At 37.5% G+C, this 25,749-nt stretch overlaps 1 protein-coding gene across 3 annotated transcripts; it reads right to left on the bottom strand.

The window, feature by feature from the left end:
• Positions 1-225: 225 nt before the first annotated feature.
• On the bottom strand, positions 226-25,205 carry LOC146633914 (hemicentin-1-like). 3 transcript variants are annotated; one of them, XM_085351709.1, is made up of 14 exons: positions 25,097-25,205; positions 19,713-19,970; positions 19,274-19,621; positions 18,891-19,115; positions 17,623-17,850; positions 17,272-17,535; positions 16,392-16,649; positions 15,486-15,623; positions 14,490-14,699; positions 13,686-13,928; positions 6,728-6,865; positions 5,229-5,438; positions 4,614-4,856; positions 226-2,630 (listed from the first exon to the last, which is right to left on the bottom strand). In XM_085351709.1, exons 1-14 carry the CDS (start codon positions 25,203-25,205, stop codon positions 2,410-2,412), a joined length of 3,093 nt encoding a protein of 1,030 aa, XP_085207835.1. In that variant the 3' UTR covers positions 226-2,409. The 3 variants fall into 3 exon arrangements, with proteins under 3 accessions (XP_085207835.1, XP_085207836.1, XP_085207837.1); XM_085351710.1 differs by lacking the exon at positions 25,097-25,205 and adding an exon at positions 22,648-22,761; XM_085351711.1 differs by lacking the exons at positions 226-2,630; positions 4,614-4,856; positions 5,229-5,438; positions 6,728-6,865; positions 25,097-25,205 and adding exons at positions 10,421-12,049; positions 22,648-22,761.
• Between the last annotated feature and the right edge of the window lie 544 nt (positions 25,206-25,749).

Below are 25,749 nucleotides of genomic sequence, written 5' to 3'. Positions count from 1 at the left end.
GGTTCAGGTAAAGCATAAATACTGTACTGTTATTCCTCCTTTACCCCCCCAAAAATATTATTGTTATGATTTAAATACAATGGTATGCTTAGGGTTACTGAGTCTGTATTTAGGCATACAATTTTCTTTTTTAATTTTATTCATGCCAATAACCAAATAAAGCAGCCATTCTTAATTACTTGTAAAAAAGGTTTAAAACTACATATCCAAATTGTCCTTTCTTGAACTCCTCAGTTTTCTTTATTACACTATAATACTTGGATGTTTCCATGCATATAAATAGGAACAGCATGTTTTAAAAAGCGACATTTTTAATAACAAAATACACTTTTGCCCCAGTCAGAAATATTTACAGCAGTATATACAAATGTGTCATAAAGTTCTCCTCAGCCTTCACACGAAGGATTTGAACTCCATTAACCCTTCAATAATTTGCATTACTAACCAGTGCGCAGTCCATTTTCAACACTAAATTATTCAGCCTTTACTGTTTCTCATAAATAAATATAAACTTTTGGATTTACATCAAATATTACCCTGAATATACAATTCATATAGACATTCAATATGATATGCGTTGAAGAGTGAGGTTAAATAAGAAAACTGCTGTGTGTGCACTGCTGGCAGGGCAGGCAATAAGTAAAAGCAGTTTATAAAAGCTTTGCATTTCCCGTGAGTTTAACAGTTTAAAGGACAGCAGTCTGAGATTCACAATGTCCTAAAGACGTGAAAAATCCCATACGGTTCTGATCTGAAGTCTTAAGGTTAACAGAAACATCAACATTAGTGAAACCAACCATGCATCAGATATAAAAAAATAAAATGGGAAAATTTTTCACCTTCGAGTTGGATTGCTCCTTCACTTCTTTCTATCCAGTGAAAACTGGTAAGAATCCAGTAGTATAGACAGACTTGTACATCTCAAGCCGAGGTTGCTCATTTGTGTAACTACACCAGGTGCAATAACAGTCACAAAGAGTAAAAGCTACAATAAAAAAAAAATAAATCAAAAACCTGATTTAAATGTTTCTGACCCTCACTTTATTTTGTTGTTTCCTTAAAACCAAACTGCTTCCAGTGTGGCTGCTATTTTCAGATCACTGAATGTAAATCACATTCTGACTACTTTCTTTATAGGAAAAGGATGAAGCAAGGCCCCGAGAGATAAGTCTTGTGTTTTGTTTGGTGGCACAAAAAAAGCATTCAATGTGCTGTGTGGTGACTCCACATAGTCCTTACCTTAGCTCAGCCTTTGGGCTTGGACTCGTGAGACACGGATCTAATTATCAGTGTTAATCATGGATATGAAGTCACATCAGTTCGTCAGTGTAGCTGATATTTGCTCAAGTTTAGGATTCACAGTGAAATTACAGTTTTGTGAGTCGAGTAGTGAGAACTGATCTTTCATTGAAGGATCTAAAAACAGGAGCCATGATGGAAGTGGTGAACATGTTAACAAGCAGAGGACCTTAAAGAGACCCTGCCAAATTTAAATCAAGTATGGTTTTCATTATTTTTTCTTTAAATTATTCAAATCAAGGAAATTTGTGATTACACCTAGTATTACTGCCTTATGGATAAAACACTTACAATTGCAGGTATAGTCCCCACCTCTTTTTTTCCCACCAGAGAGGAAACAACATATTCACAGTTAGCTTAATTGGTTGAAATTCAGTTGTCACGTCAACAATATTTCATGGAAGAAAGTTTAAAAAAGTAATCAAAGCTGGGCTATCTAGGGCCAAACTACTCTACAGTATAAACCTAAAATCTGTGTGGAAAAGATGACACGTATGATGTGTAGAAAAACACCAGAGTAGAAAGGGACTCTTCACTCTGCATATTTAGAGCAGACTCGGTGAAGAGTTTCAGCACAAACCAAAAGCACTGCACACAGCTGTGTGCCTACAATGTAACAACTATGTGAAAAACGGTAGAATTTAAAGTTCACTGGAGAATAAGTGAGGAAGAGAGATGGCACCAATGTTAAAGAGAGACTGTTCCTATCAAACAGGAAAGCATGGAAAACAAAGAAGACACATCCAGGGAGGAGAGAGCTGTAAGCAGCATGTTATGGTTATAGTTGAATAATTTAAACTTGCCACTTTGGTGATATAGCCTTAAAAACAAATAACTCTAAAGGCTGTGTGCCTGTGATCGATGCGCTACTTATACAAATAGGACTACACCTCTGATTATAATGTAAGGGGAAATCTATGTGAGAATAACAGGGTGATTGACGTTTGGAGGACAGAATAGTCTTTCTTTGTATTTGGCTCGGTATTCAGACTTAAAAAAACAACAACAACAACAACAACAACAGCAATAAAAAACAAAACAAGAAAAACCTGTTAACCCTGGTGGCAGAGAGATGCAGACCGTTCAGATTGCTCAGCAGTCTATTCTGTGCTATATACAGATGTACTGCTTTGATAGTCGGGTCATTGGGAACTGCAGGTCACCATTGCTGTGAGCTACATTCCCATTGTGCATGCTGAATTTGGGGTTTTTAAGGCTGTAGCGGCGCATCTTGGTGTTCTTGTAGTAGATTGAGTAGATGAAGATGAAGATGGTGGAGATAGCTACCACAGTGACAGCCACAAATCCAGCGATGAGAGGGAGGTAGTCCTCTGCAATATAGACAGTGAAACGGGAAACAATGCAAGGGTGTTCATTTCCTATGTGCAACAATACAAATGTAAACTTTTTACTCTATAATTTAATGGGGTCAACAAACAAACATGCAAAATTAAAAAGTGCAAATAAAAATAAAGATTGATAGCTTCTAATTTATTTTTTAAAATGACCAAGTATTGGGGCAGGAAGATCAATTGCAAAGTAGTAGTACCCCTTAAGTTTCTAGTGTGTTCTACGTGACAGGCTATAGGTTATATTTACAGAGAGATTTGTGGAATATAATTTTATGATTTACCATCTCCACACACTCCTTTCTTTGTGGAGTTGGGATGTTTTCTCTGTGTTTGCTTGGGTTCTCTCGAGGTACTCCAGCTTCCCCCCCACAGCCCAGAAACATGCAGTTAGTGTGGTTAGGTTAATTGGTAATTCTAAATTGTCCATTTTATGATTTATATTTCCTTAAAATTGGCAACTGTCCACAGGTGTGTGGGTATGAATGGCTGTCTGTCTCCCTGTGAGAAACTGGTGATCTGCCCAGGTTCTTCGAAGCCTCCTGCACTACTATTGAAATTACTATTCAATGTAATGTTTTCTGAAACTGAACGAAAACTAACATAGGGCATCATAGAGTCACTGAGCACTTTATTAGGAACTCCAAACTTATTGTGGATATATCCTGTATTTGATCATAGCCTCAAATTTTCATGGCGGATCTCCCCAACATATTTAAAAGATAAGAGAGATAAGAAGATTATTAGTCCCACATGTGGGAAATTTGTTGTGTCACAGCAAAACGTGGACAGTGCAAAGTTATAGCAGCAAATTGAAATTTTTTAAATTCCTGCAGATATTTTAGCTACACATTTACCACTCTACCACCTCCCGAAGCTGTTGTTTTTGGAGCATGAAGGGACCCTCATAGTCATCAATTATACTTAAATATACAGTCATGGTAAAAAGAAAGCTGTAGGGTTTTACATATCATATCACCTTGACTTTACAAGGTCTTAAAAACGAATTAAGCCCGAGATGAACACCAGCATCATTATTTATTCAACAAAAACCAAGTACTTATGATGATTCAGTAGCTTGGACAACCACTTTTAGCAGCAATAAGTTAAATAATTGTTTGCAAGTGATTTGGGGGGAATTCTCGCCCACTCTTCTTTCTGATGAAGAAATCTGAGAACTTAAAGAGAGTGGATTTTCTTTTTACCATGAATAAGACAGTCATATTCCATGGGTTTAAAAAGGAAACAGTGCATGGCTTTAAGAATTGTCCCTAGCTTCTCTAGTCTGCATGTTGAAGGATTCATGGACAAGATACTGAACCTGTGTTAACCCAGGTCATTGTTGTTATGATCCTTGGTCTTGAACCCAAAATTGTGAGTTATTTGCACTTATTATTTGGTGTTAGTTTTTTGTATATTATTTTGTGGTATTTCATAGTTCATTAGTTCAAAGTATGTTAGGGTCTTGTCTGTATGTTAGTCAGTGACTTCCTTTTTTATTTTATTAACTGTTTGTCTTCAGTATCTTGTTTTTATTTTTACTTCCTCTGTCTGGTTGGCCTTGATTATCTTCACCTATTTCTTGTTACCTAGTTGTTTCAATTGCCCTCACGAACCCTCCGTGGTTCTCATCTAAAGAGTTGTGTCTTTTTATTTGTCCTTTGTTGAATTGTACTGTGTTCTGTGTGATTGTGCTCATTGTTTATCTGTCGTTTTATCCATATTCCATTTGGATCTGTTACACTCCAAAATATGACAGACATATGAATGTGTGTGTGATTGGGTGACTTGTAGTAAAAGTTCTCAAATAGAGCAATACATAAGTACCATTTACCATTTACATGGGAAATGCCACATTGGCCATGTCCATCTTTTATATACAGTCTAGGACAGCCTTATATTCATGCTTTTGCAGAACTTCAGCTTTATGTTTCTGCAGAAACATGTAGTACAGAAATGTATTACCTTTTAGAATCACTTTAACCTCATATGATGCAGAACCAACATCATTGCTGGCAGTGCAGTTGTAGATGCCAGGCCCATACACAGTGAGGTTTCCTTTAGACACATTCACATGAGACTCTGGGTTGTAGCCCCACTTGATCTTTGGGGTTGGGTTACCATCTGCTTCACAAACAAGCTCCTCAGGGTAGCCTCTGAACACGGGGATTTCTTTTGGAAGCTTTGTGGTATTAATTTTGGGCTTATCTGTTGTGACAAAGAGGTAAATACAGTAATGTCAAGACAATGAGTATTCAAGCAATACCATGAAAAACAAACAATGCGTTACAATTTGAATAGCATATTTTCAAACCCATCTGTACACCTCTGAGATGAATCCAATTGAGAATATAAGAATGAATAGCATGAAAATTTTTTTAGAAATTGGGTATTCAGAGCAAAGAATCCCAAAGTGGAACTTTTTGTTCAAATTGTGTACTTTTAAATATCTTTACCTCTTTATTTGAATATTTCACGACATTTAATATAAACACTTAAAAACAGTATATGTTCAACATAACAAAAGGAATGGTAGATTCCTCTTAATTGGGAAAAGTGAATATGAAAATAGGATCTTACACAGGACAGTGATCTTAAGAGTGCTGGATGTTGTATTTTGAGGGGTGTTTGCTCCCGTTTCTAACAGAGCCTCACATCTGAACTCCGCTCCGCTGTCGTTCCTTTGCAGATTGACATTAATCGTGGTAGAAACATTTACCGGGGATCTGACATCACTGAATTTGCAGGTTTTGTTGTTTTCAAGCTGACAATCAGTTTCTTTCAGTATGTCTGACAGAAAATAAGACAACAAAAAGACAAAAGCTGACATTTCCACCTGATTGCATATCAGTCGGAGACATAACAGAAATGAAGCATGACTTGCAGTACCGTGAAAAAGTCTCAAGCAACACCTTATTTCTTTACATTTTGCCTGACTTTCTTGTAATATTTTAAAATGATCTCGAACAATAGTTCCCCACACTTTCTGGAGGTCTTTCCAAGGTTTTTCTTTGGATATTGGCTATTACCTTCACTTATTCAGTCCACTCCTACCTAACCATTTTCAGAGGAATTTTTTCTTTGCTTGCTAAATGTCTTAATACTTAACTCAAGTAATGAATCAGTGTTGTGTCTATACATAACAGAAAACATTGCAAGAATCAAGCATCCTGTTGCAAACACAAATTTTGTTGTATTTTTATTTCATAAAAATGCCAAAGATAACACAGTTTTACAGGCATAAAATAGAATTGTTGCATCAATCAAGTAATTCCCAGGGAACCACTATCTTGAGACTTTGGTGTGCTGTGTGTCTTTAAAGAAATGTAAGGCAATACTGGACCAGTGGAGGACAACATGCAAAAACAGCTGCCAAATTATAGCAATTGAACTGAAAATCAGTGGCAACAGGTCTTATGGATTGATGAATCAAAATGAAAAATTTTGGGTTCAAATCTTCATCTATATGCATGGAGAAGGTCAGGAGAGACATGCAGTAAGTGTTTGCATTTCAGCCAGTGGTGTTTGGAATCTTGTCAAAACTGATGGAATTATGAACACAGAAAAGTACCATCATCCACTATGCAATACCATCTGCAAAGTGGCTGATTGGCAGATGCTTCATTTTTCAGTATGACAATGATCCCAAACACACTGCCAACACAATAAACGCATACCTGGATAGAAAAACAAACAATGAAACAGTCATGGATTGGCCTCCCCAGAACCCGAACCTCAACATTATCAAAGCAGTGTGGGATCTTGACAAAGAACAGAACAAAAGGCTACTAATATTTAAAAAAAGAGCTTTGAATGTCTTTCAAGAAGCCTGGAGATCTATTTCTCAAGACTATTTAAAGAAACTACAAGCTTCCCCAAGAAAGTTTGGGTTGTATTGAAGAATTAAAGAGGTCCTAACAAATATGGATATAATAATTAAACTTGGAATTGTATAAACTCAGTTTTTGCCTTATGTCTTGCATTTTCACGTTCGTCTGTACCCATTTCTCACTCCCCCAGCATAATACAGACAAAGAAACCTGGCGTAAGCTATAACATTTACAAAAAAAGTTCTTCACCTTGATTTTTGTACCACAAAACAGTGGGTTTTTTTCCCGGTGCAATGTTGACAATGTCACACCGCAGCTGGAACTCTTTGCCCTCTTCCATGGAGGTAACGTTATCCACGTGATTGATGGAAACACTGATTGGTTTTTCTACAGTAAAGAGTTGTTGGGAGAGGGAATCACAGTAACAGAAAGAAAGCACAGTAACAAAAGTTGACATTCAAGTTTGAAGGTGGTAAAAGTGTAAAGAGTGCATTTCGATGATTTATTGCATTTTCGTAGTTTTGGAAATATTGCAGTGCAAACTAGCGTTACCACCCAGTCATCATTGGTGTTAGCAAACCAAGTTATATTATCAGATTCTACGCCCTCCCAGTATATTCTCTAGACATTTGTGGAGATTGTGGATGTTGAGCTGCATGTTGCACCCTGCTTCTGTATTCAGTCACCATTGGGTTTGGAGTTATTTCAAATGGGCATTCTTGCTTAGCACATGCAGAAAGATGAGTGGTAGTAAAAGTCCAAGTCAACATTCCTCCATTATATATAATAATGCAAGATTTCCACATCCAGCGCTGTAGTGAAATAGCAATGAAAGGAAAGCTCTTTAAGCTGTTCCTGTGTAGGCAACAGGAAAACACTCAGGAAGGATACACCCCTCCCACAGGGAAGTCTGCACTTGCTGCCCACCATTCTTTGAGGAGGACTATACCAACAACACATATCAGTTAAATGCGTCACATTCAACTCAGTTCATTTCCACGTATTACAAAGTACAATGTTATGACACCTGAGACATATATCTTTTAACCATGCATCTACAATAAACAGATTGTTGGGGGAAAATGTAAATATACAGAAGATCCTTATAACCCCAACAATAAAAGTCACTAATTTTCCCACTTTTGTCATTTTTTGTCTCCCATTTAATCGTTTAGGAATAGGCTTCCTGTACATGCCTCTCTTGAAAACTAGACTCAGTGAAACTTTTTCCTGGATAAATAAAGGATTTCACTAAAAACTTCATTCACACTTTCCCAACTTTTTAAACACTCCCTTTTTGCTATAAGCAAACTCCAAAGCACGCAGGGATGGAACCCTTAGCCTCTGTTATTTCCATGTCAACAGCAAAGAAAACATGAGCTCTCAAGTGTTTCTTACTTACTGGTTTCTGCCCCGTTAGAAAGCGATAACAGCTCTACTGTCAAAAGGGCTGAAAGAAGACGAAGAAAGCTCAAATAATCCATTAGAGTAAACTTTCTGAGTCTCTTATTCCAACAGCTGCCGCTCCTTTTCCTTGGCTTTCCTTTCTCTTACAGTGAGCTGGAGTGTATATCGCTTCAGCTCAGCTGCTAAGTAAACCAGCGGCGACTTGTTGACTTTTTTAGGAGAAAGCTAAGCTAAGCTACAGCTGACAGCAGCACGCCGCTCCCAGCTCCCAGCAGTTACCGGGGAGGAAACTGTCCCTCCCCCAACAGTGGGCACAGAGAGACACTGAGTGCACTCACTACCCCTGACTAAGAAAACACTGCAGCAGTGCTAATAAATCACAGTTTAAAGTGACAAAGACAGTGCAGTTAGTTAAAATGTAAAGTAGCAACATTTAGTGTAAAGACAAGAAAAGGTTCATTTAAAGTGATGCATTAAGTGACACAAGTGGCTCTTTGATGCAGAGAGTCAGTAAACATAAATGCAGAGGAAAAAAGTAGATCTTTGAAGTGGATTAGATAAAAGTAGATGGATTCGTGTTGGGTAGCTTGTATGGAGTAATGTAATCTTTTTAGTCACAGTCATACTAGACTCACTGGTCAGTATATTAGGTACACCTTGTTTAGTACTGGGTAGGACTCCCTTTTCGATTCAGAACTTAGTATTTCATCACCAAAAGTTGATTCTGTTCATCTGGACATAGCGTTTTGTGGGAGAAACGTTTCGTCACTCATCCAAGTGACTTCTTCAGTCGCAGCTGACTGCAGGTTTCCCCAAATCTTATGAACAGTACATTTGCATAATGACTTCAGTAATTATGCAAATGTACTGTTTATAAGTGTAGCGGTAGACTACTGTTCCCATAAGGCTGTGTGTGGGGAGAGCTTCCGGGTTACGAGTAAAGTTGGATTTGGGGAAACCTGCAGTCAGCTGAGACTGAAGAAGTCACTTGGATGAGTGACGAAACGTTTCTCCCACAAAACGCTACGTCCAGATGAACAGAATCAACTTTTGGAGATTTATTTTCCTGGATGATTGAGAATGCATCAAGACGTTAGTATTTCATCACATTATTATCATTTAAATAAGACATGCTAATGTTGGTATTTAGCCATCAATTTTCTTTTGATTTTAGTTTTCTTTTTTTTCCTTTAGTTTTCAACAGCCATTCTTAATTATTTGTAAAGAGTTTTAAAACCCTATTTACTGTTTTCCTTTGTTGGAACTTTCCACCTTCCTTTCCTAGCCTTCTCCCATCACCCTCAACTGGTTGCAGCAGATGGCTGCACCTCCCTGAGTCTGGTTCTGCTGGAGGTTACTTCTGCTTAAAAGGGCGTTTTTTCTCCACACTGTCGCCAAGTGCTTGCTTGAAAGGGGTATTATTGTATTATTGTGGGGTCTTTACTTTATGGTATAAAGCGCCTTGCAGCGACTGTTGTAATGATTTTGTGCAATATAAATAAAACTGAATTGAACTGAAACCATCAGTTTTCTTCAATATGCCATACTCGCTGTACATGCATATAAATAGCAACAACATGTTTAAAAAGTGATCATTTTAATAAGAAAATACTTATTTTTTCCTCAGTCACAAATATTTACAACAGTATATACATATGTGTTATAAAGGTCTCCTCACCCTTCACAAAAAGGCTTTGAACTCCATTAACCCTTCAATAATTTGCAATGCCATCATATCGCCATGCAGTCCATTTTCATAATACATTAAATAGTCTTTACGTTTTCTTAAAAGGAAAAAAAATAAAAAATAAATAAATATATATATATATATATATATATATATATATATATATATATATGCATTTACATACAGCTCATATAGACACTGGGGTAGCAGTGCCTGTGGTCACTCATCTGTGGAACAGGACAATTTGTCCCATAATGAGAGACCTTTTAGATTTTGGCATAGAAAGAACCAGGCACAGAAAAGGCTACATATGTAGAAAGGAATGCAGAGTGACTTATAGGAAGTTATGACTGAAACAACAGTTGGCTCAATACATGGTATACACTGAAGTACTGTAATGCTTGTAGGTCCTCACCGGTTAAATTTCACATGGAGATTGGTACATTGTTAGAGCATCTCTGCACATTTTGATTACATAACACAGTCACATTAACAGCTACATTTTGACTGACATTTTTATATGATATGTATGACTGTGATAAAGGGAAGTTAAAAAATGAAATTGCTGCATGTGTGTCTGTGTGTGTGTGCACTGCTGAGCTCTGCAGAGATGTTTAAAAAAAAAAATTTATGTACCAAATCTCCCTGTGAAATGCACCTGGTGACAAGACGGTGTAATTGATATATATATATATATTTTGAATTTCAGCTTGAAGCATACTGATTTGAAACCTTAAGAAGGAAAAAGAACCATGAAAAAAACAAAAAATAAAAACATCAAATATCTTTGTGCTCATTAAATTAGGAAAGGTTCTACTTTCAAGTCAGAAGCAAACTTATCACTCCTTCACATATTTCTATCCAGTGAAAACTGGCAAGAATCCAGTAGTAGATACACACTTGTGTAAATATGGTAGGTGCAATCAAGTTACAAAAAAACCCCTTGATTAAAATTTGACTGAGCCTCATTTACGAGTTGAAAGAATAAACTGTTGAAATGTTGTGGGTTGTTTGGTAAATAAAGATTGAATTAGTGATACACAAAAACAGTATTCAGTGTGCTCACATAGCTCTAATGACCAGTGATAATTGTGGATATGATGTCACGTTAGTTTGTGAGTGAAGCTGATGAGTGCTCAAGTTTAGGATTCACAGTGAAATTACAGTTTTGTGAGTGGAGTGGTGAGAACAAAACTTTCATGGAAGGAAGAGGGGAACATGGAGAGACCCTGTCAAATTTAAATCAAGTATGGTTGATGCTATTTTTTTCTTTAAATGATTAGACTCATGGAACTGTGGTTGCACCTAGCATTACTCTCTTAAGGATGAAACACTATTATAATCAGAGGTGTAGTCCAGAGTCATGCCCAACATTTTGTTTCTCCAAGACAGGAAATAAAACATCCACTTAGCTTAATCATTCAAAATATAGCTGTCACTTTAAGAGTTTTAGTTAAAAGACAACAAAGTAATTGGTCAACAATGTCATCTTGACATCTAGGGCCAGATTTAGTAACGACCTGTGCCATCACAAAACCTTCTTTTGAGGTCAGAAAGGCTCTGCTAGAGTTTACCGAAGAGACAGAGTGTCAGTTTTGTGACTGAAAGCACCAGAGCAAATTACCGTGATGATGCGTTCACTAAAATGTGCTCATGGGAAAGAAAGCTTTGGGTGATCTAACCATGCCCCAAATTACCGGTACATACATTACAATAATTACATTCATTTCAATAATTACACGGCAAGGGCAAATTAGGGCTTCAGAAACTAGCAGTCAGATATGTTCATAACCCTGAGATTAAATGTGTGAAAAGTGGTGCAAAATTCACCACAGATTACATGAGGGAGAGAGGCAAGTTTGAGAGAGAGCGGGCAACTATCAAACAGACAGTATGGAAAATTAAGAAGACACATCCAGAAAGGAAAGAGCTGTAAGCAGCATGTAAGAACTGGTGAAAGGGATTAGAGAGATGAGTTTTATATTACTAAGGTCAGGCTGGCATTGATCACTATTGCTCAGTTGTAGTTGAATAATGTAAATTTGCTTCTGCAGTGAAAAAGCTTTTGTCGCGACCGATGCACAATGTTACTTAGACAAATAGGACTACACCTTTGATTATGATGTATTGGAAAATCGATATGCAGTAGAAGGTTGCGTGATATTTGAATGAATAGATCTTTGTCGAAGTGGTAATCATACTTTAAAAACACTGTTAACTGCAGCCAATTCAGATTGCTCAGCAGTCTGTTCTTTACTACGCAGAGATGTACTGCGTTGAAAGTCTGGTCATAGGGAACTGCAGGTCGCCGTTGCTGTGAGCTACATTCCCATTGTGCTCGCTAAATTTGGGGTTTTTAAAGTTGTAGTGGCGCATTTTGGTGTTCTTGTAGTAGACTGAGTAGATTAAGAGGAAGACAATGGTGATGGCTACAACTGCAAGAGCCACAAATCCAGCGATGAGAGGTAGGTAGTCCTCTGCAATGAAGACAGTCAAACAGGAAACACTTCAGTGTGCAACAATAGAAGTGTAACATTTTTACTCTATATGTAACTCTACTATTTAAAGAGGTCAGCAAATACACATACAAAATAAAAGCTAAAGTATAAGCAAAGATGTGCAGTAGTAGTAGTAATACCGGTGAAGTTTGAAAGCATTTTAGGTGAGAAGTTATAGATCATATTCACCCAGAAATTGTGGGGCTGGAAATAAAATAATAAAATATCAATAAGATTTAATGCTTTAGAATTCCTTAAATGTCCATTCAAAGTAATGTTTTCAGCAACAGAAACAGAAAGAAAACTGTAACAAGTGTATTATGGTTATTGTTATGGTTATTATGTTACTATGATGGTGTTAGAAACAGCACATGCACAAATCATTACCCATTCCCTAATGTCACCAGCAGCAGTGAACCAGTGCATAATGCAAAATCCATAGACTGTATTTATACTGTATTTAAAGAGAGCATTTCTTTTTACCATGACTGTAAGACAGACATAACCCCATTGGTTTAAAAGTGAAGCTGGTGCATATATACCTTCGACATTGTAGATTTTATAATCTCAGTTAGTAGTTTCAAGTTTTATTTAATACAGTTTTATTTACAGGGGGGATATTTTGCAAATTATGCTTACATAAAATAGGAAATTTTGTAGGACATAGCTCTTGTGACTGATAAGTCACTGCCATATGAGTGTGCAGTTTCCTCTTTTTTAGAGTCAGATATGCCTCTATTTTGGAAACAGCCAAAATAGAGGCAGATGTTCAGTGAATGACTTCAAGATGTGACTTCAAAAAAACAGGCCCTTTAAGAGGATGGATGGCTGTGAATCAGGAAGTACTACTAATCAGAAACAGTGCCAAGTCCCTCCAGTCTGCATGTTGAAGGATTTAATAAAAAGCATTGTTGTCATGACAATAATGGACCTGGGGTCACCTGGAGACCTCTTCCTGTTAAAAGGGAGTTTTTCCTTCCCACTGTCACCAAAGTGCTTGCTCATATGGGGTTATATGATTGTTTTTTTTTCTCTGTATGTATTATTGTAGGGTCTACCTTACAATACAAAGTGCCTTAAGGCGACTGTTGTTGTGATTTAGCGCTGTATAAATAAATTTGAACTGAATTGAATTGAAACTGAAGTTTTTTTTCCAAGTTTATTGCTTATATTTGATTTTTATATTCCTTAGTATTTATTTCAGCTCCTTTTCATTTCTATTAGTATTCTGCCTAGGGTTTATTTTGTAAATTTTGTTGTGGTATTTTCATAGCCTTCTCCCCTTCTGTGTTATATTTAAGAATGTTAGGTTCTTTAGTCACAGATAAGAACCTAGAAATGGAACTCACTCAATTTTTACTTTCCCTACCTAGTTCACCATTTTTCTTGTTACCTAGTTGTTTCCACTGCCCTCGTGAATCCACTGTACTCCTCATGTAAAGAGCCGTGACTTTTTAATAAAACATCTAGGGCAGTCTTATATTTTTATTGTCTTGGCTAACAGCAGTGGAACCCTCTGATTGTTTGGCTTTAAGTTCATCCAGAAACACATACATGTAAAAATGTACAGAAAAGGTGCATAAGGTGAAAAATCTGTGTGTTAAAAGTGTGTTACCTTTTAAAATCACTTCAACCACATGTGATGCAGAACCAACGTCATTGCTGGCAGTGCAGTTGTAGATGCCCGGCTCAGACACAGTGAGTTTTCCTTTAGACACATTCACATGGGACTCTGGGTTGTAGTGCCACTGGATCTTTGGGATTGGGTAACCTTCTGCTTCACAAACAAGCTCCTCAGAGTAGCCTCTGAACACGGGGATTTCTTTTGGAAGCTTTGTGGTATTAATTTTGGGCTTATCTGTTGTGACACAAAGGTAAACAGAATAATGTCAAACACTGAGTATTCAAGCAATACCACCCAAAATAAACAAATATGCTGTTTAAAACTCATCCGTACACCAATGTTAAGAATAGTAAATTTAAATGGAAAGAGTGAATAGCACAAATATCTGCAACAAGGTTAAAGCAGGGTGTCTCTGTTTTGTAATTACATTATCTTTACCTTCATATTGTTATAGATAATGATGGATTTAGTCTTTTAATTACATGCTGTAATCTATATGCACTAGCAAGATTATTGTTTGACTTTAAAGATGTGCTATGCCTGGAGCAGTTGACTATATAAGGAAATCTTTCATAAACTGATATGACAGTGACACAATAGAAAGACAAATTTTAGAAATCTGATGTTCAGAGCAAAGAGTCAAATGGTGTACTTTTAAATATCTTTACATCTTTGTCTGAACATTTCACTACTTTTAACATAAACACTTAAGAGAGTAACAGTATATGTTCAACATAACAAAAGGAATGGTAGCTTCCCCTAATAGGGAAAAGTGAATATGAAGTGGGATCTTACACAGGACAGTGATCTTAAGGGTGCTAGATGTTGTAGTCGGAAGAGGATTTAATCTCAGGTTTAGCCGAGCCTCACATCTGAACACCACTTCGTCGTCTTTCCTTTGCAGGTTGACATTAATCGTGGCAGAAACATTTACCGGGGATCTGACATCACTGAGTTTGCAGGTTTTGTTGTTTTCAAGCTGACAGCCAGTTTCTTTCAGTATGTCTGACAGAAAATAAGAAAATAAAAAGACAAAAGCTGACATTTCTACTTGTTTATGTATGAGCGGGAGACACAACAGAAGTTAAGCATAACTTACAGTACTGTGAGAAGATCTTGAGCCACTCCTTATTTCTTTATATTTAGTTTATAAGAAGCAATGAGTTTTAAAGCGGTCTTGAACAATAGTTCTACTACAGGCTTTGTGAAGGTCTTTTAAAGGCTTTTTCTTTTGCTATTGGCTACTTTTTTCACTCATTTTCAGTCAACTCACTGTAATATGACCACTTTGTTAAACATCTTAACACTAGCTGATGAACCACTCAACCATATTAAAGACACCTAACTGAAGGGATGAACTAGTGTTGTGTGTACACATAGCAGAAAACCTATACAAGAATCACTTTTTAATTAGATCTTAAGGCACTTTGTTTTTTCTATATAAGTGCACTGGTTGGTTTAACTAACATTTACAGGTTTATCATCCATTTAATGTTCGCTGAAGCCTCATCAGAAGTCGTCTTCAAATTACATGAGAACTGGACTGAAAATCAGAGGCAAGATGTCTTATAGATTGATGAACTCAAATTGGATCCTTTTGATTTAAATCATCATTATTATATATGGTGGAGGTGAAGGTAGCGTAATTTTCTCTTTCTATGATCAATCTTTCTTTTGCATCCAGTGGCATTGTCCACTGCTGGACACTAGAAAGACTCTCAAAGCACTGTATTGTGTTGTATTGCAAGTCTCACACAGTACGTCTATAATATTTACAGAAAAGCTCCTCACCTTGATTTTTGTACCACAACACAGTGACGTTTTGTGCTGGAGCGATGCTGACAATGTCACACCGCAGCTGGAACTCTTTGCCCTCTTCCACAGAGCTCAAGCGACGCACGTGGTAAATGGAAACACTGTCTGGTTTTTCTACAGTGGAGAGTTGTTGGGAGAGGAAAGAGCAGAGTAACACAATTTAAGATTCAAATTTGAAGGCAGCAAAAGTATGAAAATTGTTGTGAATAGAGGTGGAAAGTAACAAAGCACAAATAATTCTCAGGTATCTGTACTTTGCTTGAGTGTTCAATACTGAGTATTTTTCTGACAGCTGTCTATACTTTCCATTCCTTATGTTTTCAAAACAACCTTGTTACGTTTGGTTTAACACATTCAAGTTGAGATATTATTTCACATCACTTTGTGCTTTTAAACATTAAATCAATTTGATCCTAAACTGTAATACACAAAAGGCATACTAATAGTGGATAAAGTGGGCAGGTGTTTTGCTGAATCTCTCTTTAACCTCTGACTGTGTTTCCTGTTTATGTGTGGAGGCAAAGTTATCCTCTACAATGTAGGAAACAGAAGATAGAGCTCTTTCAAAAAATCATTTTTTCCTATGCTCATTACTGAGTCATGCTGAGAACAATCATTAGAATAAAATTTAGACTGAAATAACTGAAGACTGAAAATATTCTATTCCCATATACTACAATTTTATTACATTAATATAGCACAAGGTACTACTCAATACGTTCTTACTTTGAGTACATTCTGAGTCTGTACCTTTTCCCATTTACTTTAGTAAAGAAGTTTAAAACAGTACTTTTACCAGAGTATTTTTTAACACAAGGATGTGTAGTTCTACTCAAGTACAGGATGTCTGTATTTTTGCCAGCTCGGGTTGAGAATACTTACTGTAAAGAGTAAAGTTCAATGATTTTTGGCATTTTCCTATTCCTTGAAATGTTGCAGTGCAAACTGGCGTCATCCCCCAGTCTTCATTGGTGTTAGTAAACCAAGTCATATTATCAGATTCTACACCCTCCCAGTACATTCTCTTGACATTTGTGGAGATGGCGGATGTTGAGCTGCACGTTGCACCCTGCGCTCTGCTTCTGTACTCAAGCACCATTGGATTTGGAGTTATTTCAAGTGGGCATTCTTGCTCAGCACCTGCAGAAGGAAGGGTGGGAGTGAGAAATGTTATTTCAGTCCAAATCTACATTCCTTCATTACAATAATGCAAGATTTCCACATCCAGCACTGTAGTGAAATGAAAGGAAAGGTCTTTAAGCTGTTTCTTTGGAGGCAACAGGAAAAGATCCCAGGAAGGATACACCCCTCCCTAGCTCAAAGAATTATTTGGGATGGACTGCACCTGCAACACATATCAGTTAAATGTGTCACATTTACTTAGCCAAATTACTCTTAATATAAGGTAAAATGTGATCTGAACTGAGGTATATATATTTTTTATCAGCAAGTCAATCAGCAGTTTTTAAAAATTCTCGAAAACTGAACCAATAACCATGCTTCATTTAAAGTCACTTACATCACCCTTCTTCCCCATTTGGTTTGAACAACACATCAGTAGTGGTAATGGTGAGAAGCTGTAAATCGATACTTCTCGATTTAGACTCAAAAGCCAAAAAGCGTGCGGATCAGCTGGTTTTTATTAATGCTCTCATATTACACACAATCCATGATACTTTATCACTCTTTCCAGGACATTATCTAAGCAGGCTATAATTGGTAGATCGATTATGTTGCATACTGTGTACTGCAGTTCACCTACCTATAACTGTCACTTTGATTGTTCTGGAAATTCTTCCCTTGTTGTTCCATGCATGGCACGTGTAGGTACCCATGTTGTATGCAGTAGCGCTGTGAATCTCCAAACGGGATACTCCATCTTCATTTTCCTCCATCACATTGTCAGTCTGGTAATAATTCCAGGTATACGTTGGTCGTGGGTTTCCACTGGAGGAGCACTTCAGCTCCACAGTGGAACCAATGTGGACTTCAAGGTCTTGAAGCTCAAATATCTCTGATGGTTGATCTAAAGACAATAATTTCATTTAAGACAAAAAGGAGTAAAATATACGTATGTAATCACTCTCGCTTGACGTGTGTCTGAAAGACTTACAGTGAACAATAATTTCCACAGTGGCGTTAACGTTTGACTGATTGTTTGAAGCTGTGATCAAGTAATGTCCTGCATCAAGTCTCGTCAACGTCTTTGGAAGTTCCACCACCTCATCATCTCTGTACCAGACCATGACAGGTTCAGGAAAGCCCTCAACAGTACAGGTGAGATTGTGAGGAGTATGTTCCTCTGCCATGTAAATGCTTGGGCAGTTCAACTCTGGTCCGTCTGAAAAGGAAAGGACAAAGGAAAAGGACAAACACTCAGTGTGGTCCTCCCTGGGTTTGGGACCCTTGGTTTTGAGTTTTTTGTTATTCTTCCCTTGTATTTACAATTCTTGTTTATCTTCTGCTTTATATAGGCTCTTCATGGTTTATATTTCAGTCTTGCTGTTTGAGTCTTCTGTTCTTAACTTTGTTACTCTCAGCTTGTCCTTTAGTTAGTTCCCTTGTAGTTTCCATTCATGTCATCTTTCTGCTTTGTCTTTTTTTTGCCTTCCTACACTGTCCTGTCCTACTCCCTTTCCCTTTTGTCATGTTAACCCTCTTCACCTTCTTGTATTACATTGTATATTGTCTGAGTCTCTCCTTGTTCTTTGTTGCTTTGACCCTCATAGTTGTTTGTCTTCCAGCTCTGTAATGCCCTGAGAATATTTATTTCCCAATTATTTATGGCTTTTGGATTGTCTGGCATGGTTTCCTTGTTTTTCCTGAACTTTGGTCTTTCTGTGTTTTCTTTGGTCTAGTCAGCATTAAAAGTTTTGCTTCGAGTCAAGGTCCTGCCTCCTGCATTTATGTCCACAATATCCTCCCACACAGCTGAGTATGACACTGAGTTTTTGTCCTTCAAAGGAATTTATCTGCTGGAAGACAGAGATACTGCTCCAGTCGCAGTTTGGCCTGACTGACACTAACCAGAACTAAGAGAAACATTTTAAGAGATCATTCTTGAATATTCACCTGTGTTTCATCCCAGCATGTGAACAGATAAAGTGACAGTCCGGAGACTTTCACCTGATTAAGTAGCCAGGCTTCCTTTGAAATTCAATGCTCTTGTTTCCCAAGACTCTGTTAATTAAAACCTTTAAACCTGCGTACTGTGTTGTAAGTTTGAGTCATTTGATTAAAACAGTGACAGCTACTCTCAGTTAGGACTTGAGCACTTCTTCCACTTTGTGCATCCAGCAATTTCTGCTATTTTTAAATGTATAATGTTCAAATGTAGTATTAGTTTTGTTAGTTTGTCATAAAAGTGGATGTGACACTCACATAACACATGAACCTGGATGTTCTTTTGGACAGAGAGTGAGCCATTAGCTTCAAGTGTGTACATCCCTGCATTTTCCCTTCTCATCGGAGTGGTTGAGTTGAAGGGTTGTCCATCTTTCAGCCATTTAACCGAGGGGGTGGGATTTCCTGCTATATTGCAATTCTCCTCCAAAGATTCATTTTCCATTAGCTCAATAATATTGGAACACTGTACATCTGGTCCAACTGAAAAGAAGCAAAAGCACCAACCATTTGTTACAATGTAATGTTTTATCCTTCTTTCAGACATATACCATCTTGCCAGGTAAACATAATAGTCACAAATACTATCTGAGACAGAATTGTATTTTATGTGAATTACAAACAAATAAGCTCAAACTTACAGACAACTGTAATAGTAAGCTCCTGTGACGATACATTCAAATGTGGTCCTACTGGGCTCAGGTCCATCTGTGCCTCACATCTGAACCTGGCACCGCTGTTGTTTCGAGTTGGTGTAAACGGGAAGGTAGATAAAAGTTTCACTGGTTGTTTAGTATTTTTTAAGTTATTTGGTTCAATGATTTCTAAGACATCTGATTCAATGATTCTGTCTCCATTGTACCACTTTACAGTAAGATTTTGGACTGGTGCTATTTTGGGGATTTCACAAGTAATGTTATATTCCTCCCCTTCTACCATCATACCATTGGAGTCAGCGGTGGAGTTGATTTGGATTTTTTCTGGAAATGCTGAGAAAAAGAAAGGAGTTATTAGATACCAGAGTTATTAGAGTTATCATAATATAATTGTGATAATATACGCACAACAACCAGGACTTACTGTAAACAACGATGTTCAGATTTTTCTGGCACTGCTCATTAGCGTTAATAAAGCAAAAAGCAGAGATGCCCCATTCTGTTAAACTCTCCACATTCCAGGGCAAATGGTTGACCTCTGTAATCCCTATCCCTCCAACTGAAGCCTCCCAACCCATTCCATCATGGCTCACTGTTGCGGTGCAGTTGACTGAAACTGGGTCTCCATACCGCACCACAACACTGGAGGGGCTCAACTCAATGGGACATGAGGCACCTACACCTGCAGCATAGAAATATTATATATATTTAGATGCTTCACATTGTTTTTGTTTTGTAGTAAAACTAAAATGTAGGATCGACAAATCAAACCAAATATACTAGTCAAAAAGGAAATGCAAGTTTGTGTTTTAAGCATATTTTATAGACCAACACTACGACATATGTATATACAATCAGGCTAATATGTGTAATAGGATGTGTCTGGATATGCTTCTGATCTAGAAAGTCCTGCATTCCTCTGGTTGTGTTGGGTCAGGCAATGCCCTGCTGAAACAGCTGCAGAGCTATTTTAGCTACTGCAAGAACAGCACATGTACTGGTCATCTCAGCACCTCTGTGCAGTCAGATTTTTGACAAGAACAACCAGGTTAGAGATGATGCTCTCATGGACACGTAAGGCTCCAGCAAACCAACATGCCAACAGCCTAGCCGCAGCCCATCACAGTTACTCACAGCGTAGTTTCACTGATAGAAATGTTGCGCATGCAGAACAGTGAAGAGGACTTCAGTAGTGTTTTTAGGAAGAGTTTTAGGCCAATCAGATGCTTTCCAGGTGGTACTGCAAGATGGTACTTTTCTGCATTTGTAATTCAATCACTTTTGACAAAGTTACCAACACCAAAGACTGAAACGTAGTCCTATACCACGACAAAACCTCCACCATACTGTTGTACCTTTCAGATGCCCTCTTCAATACGTATGACTATTTGCACTTCATAACACCTGATGGCACTATTTCAGTCCATTTCTTGTGTAATTTGGCACACCTCAGTCTTTTCTATCCATTTCCCTTCCTGAAGAATGGTTTGTTGACAGCCAGCCTTCCACTGAGACAATTTCTGATGAGACACAGGTCAACTGAAGCCAAATGCATCGCTCAGGCCACAGTGGACACTGTGCAGATATATACCAAGTTTTCAGCTATTAGCTCTTTGGGAATCGCCTTGTTGATGCAAATAAACAAAGCTAACAAGTCGACTTATAATTCATCTGTTTAATTGACATTGCTTTAAAATGAAGGTTGAATGGGTTTTTTGTTTGTTAAACTCCTGTTTCCTCCTCTCCTCTCTCCTTGTTCCTTCTCCTGTCCTATCTCTTGTGCGAAAGACTAAGTGAACAATGTAAGGAGACTCATCAAGGATGCACAAATTAAGAAATCAGAAAAGGAAGTGTATGGACTCTCCCTCTTTGTTGGAGGGAAGTGGAAAACTAGTCACCCTATGGACCTGTAGTGTTTTACAGATTTTTGCTGTAGTAAAATAACTTTCTGTAAGACATTAAGACCTTAAAAAAACACAAGTAAAAAAGCATATTAAATGTCTCACTAAACAACAAAATACAATAAAAAAGGCAGATGAAGTCAAACAAGCAAATTAGCAATTTGGGGGGATCTACCACCTCCTCCTGTGTGTTTCTTTGCTTTGCTCACTAATACCTGTATTTGAGTTTCTTCCCTCCACCGTTTGCTTGCTTGCTCACCATGGATAAAATAAATCATTAAACAACACATATTTTTCCTGGAAGCTGACTTCATTTGCCTGTGTACATTCCTTTCCCATGGTGAGTCATTCTTTTGACAATGAGTTTGATAATCTCCCCCCTTTTTTTAGTCAGTGCACTAACTGAACAAAAAATATGTCAGTGAATATTCTCACCAGATAAGACTTTTCTTTTATCAAGCCCTTGTTTTGATATATTTTCCTGTTAAGCAGAAAAGAGCTTTTTTAAAGGATTTGTCTTTCACCGTACCCCCCACATTGTTATTCAGGAGGACTCGTGTAGAAACAAGATTATCATAATGCCAAAGAGTGTTTTTTTACACAGCCACACTTCCCTAAATGATAACAGTGAAAGCAAGAGGTTGATGAGGTTACAGTCCATGACCTCACGGTGAACAATGAACCCTTAAGAAGACAACACCTTTAAAGGGGAAAAGAAGTTGTTGTACAAATCAAACCTTTTAATAGAAAGAAATTATTGATTAATCTGAAGCCTTATTGCAGTATTCCTCCATGTTCTCCCAATTCCAAAAAAAGACATATTTAAAAAAAAATATACTTAATGGAAAGTGAAAGGAAAGAACAACACACAGCTGGCTATACATTTAACTACATCAATCCAATAAACCACTAATGAACATTCAGAGTCACAGCCAGTGCCAGCAAGTTGAAATTGCTGTTGCATAAATAGCCTTAACTCACATCTAAGAAGACTGGATTTCACATAATAAGTGTTCATTTGAGGGGAAAAGATTTGGTTCAGATTTCACCTCTTTTCTCCCTGGGTACTTTTACACATTCTTTCACAAAATCTGGGAAACTATCCACCATTTGTTTTTCATTTCTTTTATTTTCTCTCTCTTTTACACACGGCAATCTATCGCACCCTTCTGGTTAAATTAAGTCCTGCACCTGGGGCATGTCACAGCTTTAGCTGCTGTTGTTTTACTAATCACGCCAATGACTCTTTCTCTAACACGAATATGGCTTCACATTTATGCTTGATCCGTATAGACCTTGTGGGTAATGAAAATAAAATAATAAATAAATAAATAACAAAAATAAATAAAAACAAGTCTTGGCCACTGAGAAAAAGACATCATATGACAAAATTACACCAAATATGCATTATAAATCTCGAAGACCGTCATTTTAGCAATGAAAATGAGAGCATCTTACCTGCCGCAATGAGAAGGAGCCCCACTGACAGCTGAACAAATAATCTACTTTGACTCATTTGAGTTGCCTTACTCAACAATGACCCCTCAGTCATTTGTTACTCCTCTGCTCAGCTTCCCCTGTTGGACTGTGCAGCTCCGAGCTGTCGTGAATAAGTACAAGCAGACTCCTATCTCTCTCTCCCTCTCTTGCTCTCTCTCTCTTCCCACTTTCACTGCACAGTTAGTAATTTGCATGCGGGGGGCGATATTTCTGTTTTTCATGAGTCAGGCTATGTTACACAGTCTGATGTTTGCACTGTTAACTATTGTAGGTCTTGAGTGAGGTATTTACAGACATTAATAGCTTTAAATAATATTTTTGTCCATTTAACACAATTTGATATTTGCTGTGAAAACTTTAATTCATGATATTATATTCATAAAAACACATAAAAATGGATTTAGACCGTTGACTTTTAGACAAATAATAAAAAAAAAATCTGTTTAGGTCATTTACACTTCCTCTTTCCATAAGTCTGTAAATTTAGACATCCTGTCTTTTCTTTAGAACTGTGGGAAAACCCCCTGAAAAAGCATAAATGTGATTATTTTTGGAAAGTTTTACACTTTAAAAGAATGGAAAATGTGCAAAAATAAAGGATGAATTAAAATACTGTATATGCGACTTCACTGTTGCATATACAGTTACATTTTACTACTAAAACAACAAAAAAATTACCCAAACCCTCTAAATCAGCTGAAGAGTGAAGATTTTTTTGGTTGTTGGCTGTTAGCCGTCGTTTTGCCCACACATACACATGCACAGACACATCTTAAGGTCACCAGCACATAGATTCACACCCACGCACCATCGGCTCTGTTGCTCTGTGTTTTCATAATTTAGACCAAATGTTTAAAGACCAAAACTGGACCATTTTTTGTCCCTTCTGGTTGAATTTTTACACCAAATTGATTCATTCAGAAATGAAATATGTATCATATGGTTTATGTATTGGGATTGGGGTTTTTTTTTGTTCGTTTGCTTTTGATTCATTATCATCTTAACATCAGAGAAAAGGAATGTGCCCATTTTGGATTGTTGATTAAGAACATGTTATGGCACAAAAGAAGCCAATATTAAAAACTGGAATTTCCCAGATTTCACTTTCAGTTAGATTTTTGTGTATGTGTGTGGTGTCTGTGTGGCACAGTCTGGAAATGTGGGATACTCCCAGATAAGCATGTGATTTTCTAGAAACTGAAAGAAAGTTGTCCTGTCACACTAAAGGAATGGATGTAGGAATCATTTCTGAGTCAGTTTAAGGTGATGAACTCTTTTGGGATGCATCCCCTGCATTAAATAACAAATCACAGCAAGAACAGTGAATCTGTGGGAGGCTTTAAAAGCAAGTAATCACATCCTCCTTGTGCTCTTGGGACCCACAGAAATGTTTAATAGGAACAAGAACAATATGTTTTTGGTTAAGGGCAAGTGAGAAAAAGCAGCTACGTGCAGCAAGTTGTCTTTTAATCCAGTGTAGGTCAAAGGTTATTTGAAAGGTCCATTAGGTTGAAGCAGAAAAGATAGAGGATATCCAAGAAGGAATGCTCTGAAAGACAAACAACACACTCCAGTGAAGAAAACAAGCATTGAAATTCCAGTCATGCTGCAGAAAAAGCAAGCAAGGATTACACCCCCCTCTGTCTTCTTTTTTCTCTCTCCTGGAGGTTTATACACATATCAGACTTAAAAGGCTGCTATTAAAATTTCACTGGACTAATACTGGTCTCATTCCAGCTTGATTCTCTTGACAAATGGTGTGTGTTTCCCAGCAACAAAGTCCATTTGAAATCCAAGCTAAGTGCTGCCAAACCTAACAGAAATGTTCAAACGTTTGTGCGGTTCACTTACATTTCATGAAGCCACGCTGTGATCGCTATCAGTTTCATTTAATAAGGGTACTTCCTGTTCAAGTCTAAGAATGTGCAGGAACCACATTCATCAGCTGGCCTTGAAGGATTTCAAGGACACTGAGATTAACTGGACTCGGGCGTTTACTAGAATAAATCACAGAGCAATTAGTGGCGTGACAAATGTTCGTGAGGCTGATGTGACAATGTTGGCCTTTTTACTACAGCTTGTTATAAAAAGAATGAATTTTCCAGTGACAAAAGGGAAGTGTCCGTTCAAATTTGACAAAGTCCTAAGGAAAAAGGCACTTGACTGTATCCTGCAGTTTTAATGCCAGTCCTGTACTAACACCCAGGAACTGATCATATATCTTACCACTGACAAGATGGCATTGTTCTGCTAGAGAGAAATTCCATCAGTTCTTTTGGAGACCAGATGCACTTTCCTCACCCCGTTATAAAACCGAGCAAGCAACCAGTGTCCATCGACTTCATTTGTGAAAACACAGAAAAACAACAGAGACATTCACAGTGCAACAATATCTCCATTTACTTACTGAAGCTCGGCTTGTTGTAACGTGATCTTGGAAGATTCATGAGTCTAACAGAGGACCCTCTGTGTCCACAGATTCCTTGTTTCTCTGCTGGCATTTTCTTCTTTGGCATTTTCTTTACTTTATGCAAGACACATTGCATCAGTGTCAGGGAGACTGGGGAGACAAAATTCCCTAAAATTCTTTGTTACACACATAACATCAGATATGCCCTATCCTGACTGCAGTATAGAGTAATTTTATCTTTCCTGCTGGGAAATTCATGATTAAGTCAAACAGCAGCTTACTCATCTTGTATCCAGTGTGGAAAATTCTTCCTAACTTTATCAGAATCTCAAAGCAATTTCTGACTAATTCTTACAACTTGTATTTGAGAATTAATTTGTCACTGGAGGAAGCAGTTTGTCACTGTTTCCACTTTGGTTTTAATACGTTTGATTTCTGTGCAAACTTCACTCTTCACAAACTGCCCTACGAAAGTTACAGTTTTTTACAGACGCTAGGACACATTTCTCAATACTTAGGTCACTTTTGCAAAACTCCTCACACAGTGAGCACAACAGAAGTCTATGTGGGCTAAACTGAGGATCAGTTATCATTGTTTTGGCACAAAATGCATTCAATGACTACATCTCTCAAATTTCATGAATTATTTT

This window comes from Diplotaxodon limnothrissa, linkage group LG4, assembly GCF_057381915.1.
Source record: "Diplotaxodon limnothrissa isolate DT_005_m linkage group LG4, D_limnothrissa_male_GT1.1, whole genome shotgun sequence".
NCBI classification, from domain to species: Eukaryota; Metazoa; Chordata; class Actinopteri; order Cichliformes; family Cichlidae; genus Diplotaxodon; species Diplotaxodon limnothrissa.
This window is presented reverse-complemented; position numbering and strand designations above follow the sequence as displayed.

Excerpts from the sequence above, each read along its gene's own strand:
- LOC146633914 (XM_085351709.1), bottom strand. The coding sequence starts at position 25,205 with ATGCCAAAGAAGAAAATGCCAGCAGAGAAACAAGGAATCTGTGGACAC. Across the intron at positions 17,851-18,890 it reads CATCCAGGTTCATGTGTTAT|ACGGACCAGAGTTGAACTGC; the intron begins GTGAGTGTCACA and ends TTTCCTTTTCAG. Across the intron at positions 4,857-5,228 it reads TCTTAAGATCACTGTCCTGT|ATAAGCCCAAAATTAATACC; the intron begins GTAAGATCCTAT and ends TTGTCACAACAG.